Below are 3,079 nucleotides of genomic sequence, written 5' to 3'. Positions count from 1 at the left end.
ACAAAATTTTAATTTCTTTAACAAAAAATAAAAATATAATTAAAATTTGTTGAGACAAAAACTAAAATTTTTAAAATATTTTTTGTAATATTTTTATTTAAGTTTTTAAATTTTAAATTTATCACTTAATTTTTATATTTATTTTAAACTAAACATAATATTGAGACATAAAACATCTCCATCGGTGAGTGCCTTGTTAACTTTTTCTGATACAAATGAGTTTCTCACTGTTGGAGCAAAATGGAATGGGTCCTTGCACAAGGACCCATGAAACAAAGTCCCTCTGAATAGGGACTTGGAGTAACAAATAATAACTTGTCATTTGGCAAGCTTTTATTTAAATAAGTAATTATATAAAATTTTAATTAATTATATTGAATAATTATATTTTTATTTAATTAATGATTTATATTAATTATTTAAATAATAATTAAATCATAATTAATTTATTAATAATTATAATAATTAATTAGATTATATAATTAATTTTTATTTAATTAATAATTTATAATAATTATTTATGTCATAATTAATATTGAATATTATTTATATTATTATATTAAATTAGCCGTTGTAAAACTAGCTGTTGCAAAATTAGTCGTTGGAAACTAGTCGTTATTATGGTACTGTTATTATTAATAAATTAATATTTTGTTACTCTATATATACTAGTTAGATACACTTCTATTCTCACACTTTCTACTACTCTTTTTCATCTTCTTCCAAGTTTACGAAATCAAAGTTCTGGTAATATTATTTTTTGTTCGAAAAAATGGATCCAAACCAACTCAACTCTTTCTTCAATTACTTACGAAACTTTTCTCAAATTCCAAATGCCCAACCATCTCAAACCTCAAACTCTCAATTTCTAAATCAAAACTTTACACTACCGAATACATTTCAAAATTCAAATACACAAAATGTTTCTAATTTCAATTTTCAAACTCCTTATAATAATCAATTTCCTATATTACAACCGCAAAATCAAAATTCACAAACACTACATTTTCTATTTTCTTCCATATTTAACCCTTCTATTGGAAATGTTAGTCCAACTTCCTTGCCGTTTCCAACTCAATTTAGTGCATCAAGAAATAACTCATGGTGTTGGTGGCTCTTCTAACCCATCCTCTCAGACTCCTATACAATCTAGTCCAAATTCGTAATATTCAGATTTTGCCAACCCTCGTGGATTAGATGCTATCGACCTCAATGATAATGATACTAAAGATCGGAGGCAGGATAGTATTCAACACTGGCAGTGGAAAGAGGATGAGATGCTGATCAGTGCATGGTTAAATGTTTTAACTGACCCTATATTTGGTACCGATCAAAAGAGAGAAACATTTTGGAGTCGAATTCATAGCTATTGTATAGAATTTTGCTCCGACATGACAAGGGGGGTAGTTGCATGTAAGAAACGATGGTATAAGATCAACAAGACTATTGCACAATTTGCTGGTTGCTACGATCAAGCTAGTTGAAATATAAGGAGTGGTTCGAACGCTGATGATATAAAGGAGTTTGCCTATAAACTTTATTCCACAAATTATGGTCAAAAATTTACTTTTGAGAGGCATTGAAACATGCTTCGGTTGGAGCAAAAATGGAGAAACCAACTACCTACACAGAGTGGCGGCTCAAAGAGAACCAAGGTTAGTGCAACTGGAGCATACTCATCCTCATCAAACCCAGAAACATCGTTGGCTGACGAACCCGGTGTGGACTCTCCCGTTCGCCCACAAGGATCAAAGAAGAGCAAGCGAAAAGGTAAGGAAAAAGCACAAATGTCTGAAGATTTTAGCGAAAAAAATAATCGGTGGTTAAAAAAGTTATCTCTCATGGAAGAAATTAAGAATGTTAGAGAAAAGGAACTAATGGATAGGGAAAAAGAAAGAGAAGAGGAGAGGGAACATAAAGCAAAGATTATGGCAATCAAAGAGAAGGAGTTACAAATTCAAGCGGCAATGCGTGGTTATTGTGGGGTTGCAACCATAGTACTTGAGGTTGTAGCATCTTCAGACCTTTGGATATGGCATGCGTTCTTTGGAGTTTCTGGTTCAAATAACGATATCAACGTGTTAGATCATTTTCCAGTGCTCGATGATATTCTAAATGACCGTGCTCCGGAGGTAAATTATACTATTAATGGTAATAATTATACCATGGGATACTATTTAGCAGATGATATTTATCCTGAATGGGCCACATTTGTCAAATCAATCTCAAAGCCACAAGGAGAGAAACGCAAGTTATTTGCACAATACCAAGAAGGGCAAAGAAAAGATGTAGAGCGAGCATTCGGAGTGTTGCAAGCACGCTTTGCAATTATACGTGGTCCAGCTCGCTTTTGGAAAAAGAAGAAGCTTGCCAACATAATGAGAGCTTGTATTATATTACATAATATGATTGTTGAGGATGAAAGAGACACTTATGCAGGAAATTTTGCTCAAGGCTTAGAGTATGATGATGTCGAAAATGGCTTATCACAACCTCAGTTGAGAGAAGAAGATTTTGCACCATACCATCAATTTCTCCAAAGAAATGCCAAACTTCGAAATAGGCAGCAACATAGACAATTGACAAAGGACTTGATTGAACACATATGGCAATTTCACAATGCTCGTCGTCAACTATAGAGCTTAATTATATTTTTCTTTGTATTAAGTAATTTTACAAATTAGTGTAATTCCGAATTATATATTGTGTATTATTGTTATATATGAATTATTTAATATTAATATCTTTTAATAGTGAATTATTTTTAAATTTATAAATTTAAATTATATTATTGAAAAAAATTAATTACATTAATTTTAAGTATTTTAATTAATTAATTATGTGGGACCACAACAGGGACTAAAGTTAGTTCCTCTTAATAGAGAAGAGAGATGCTTTGAATTCCTATTTACTGTTTATGACGCAAAAGCTGATGTAGAGTTACTTTTTATGACAGGTGGACCACAAATAAAAATTGGGATGAGTTCCCTACTGGAGATGGTCTAATTCAATATCAATCTCTGTCTCTCAATTTTTATTTTTTTAGTTTCTATCTCTCAATTTCAATCTCCTTTTCAAA

At 31.1% G+C, this 3,079-nt stretch overlaps 1 protein-coding gene across 1 annotated transcript; it reads left to right on the top strand.

Annotated features, from left to right (window-relative positions):
• Nucleotides 1,587-2,639, top strand: LOC107616204. The gene has a single exon (XM_016318195.1). It carries the CDS (start codon nucleotides 1,587-1,589, stop codon nucleotides 2,637-2,639), a length of 1,053 nt encoding a protein of 350 aa, XP_016173681.1.

Source organism: Arachis ipaensis, chromosome B09, assembly GCF_000816755.2.
Source record: "Arachis ipaensis cultivar K30076 chromosome B09, Araip1.1, whole genome shotgun sequence".
Classification (NCBI taxonomy): domain Eukaryota; kingdom Viridiplantae; phylum Streptophyta; class Magnoliopsida; order Fabales; family Fabaceae; genus Arachis; species Arachis ipaensis.
The sequence above is the reverse complement of the archived record's forward strand: the minus strand, read 5'-3'. Positions and strand labels throughout refer to the sequence as shown.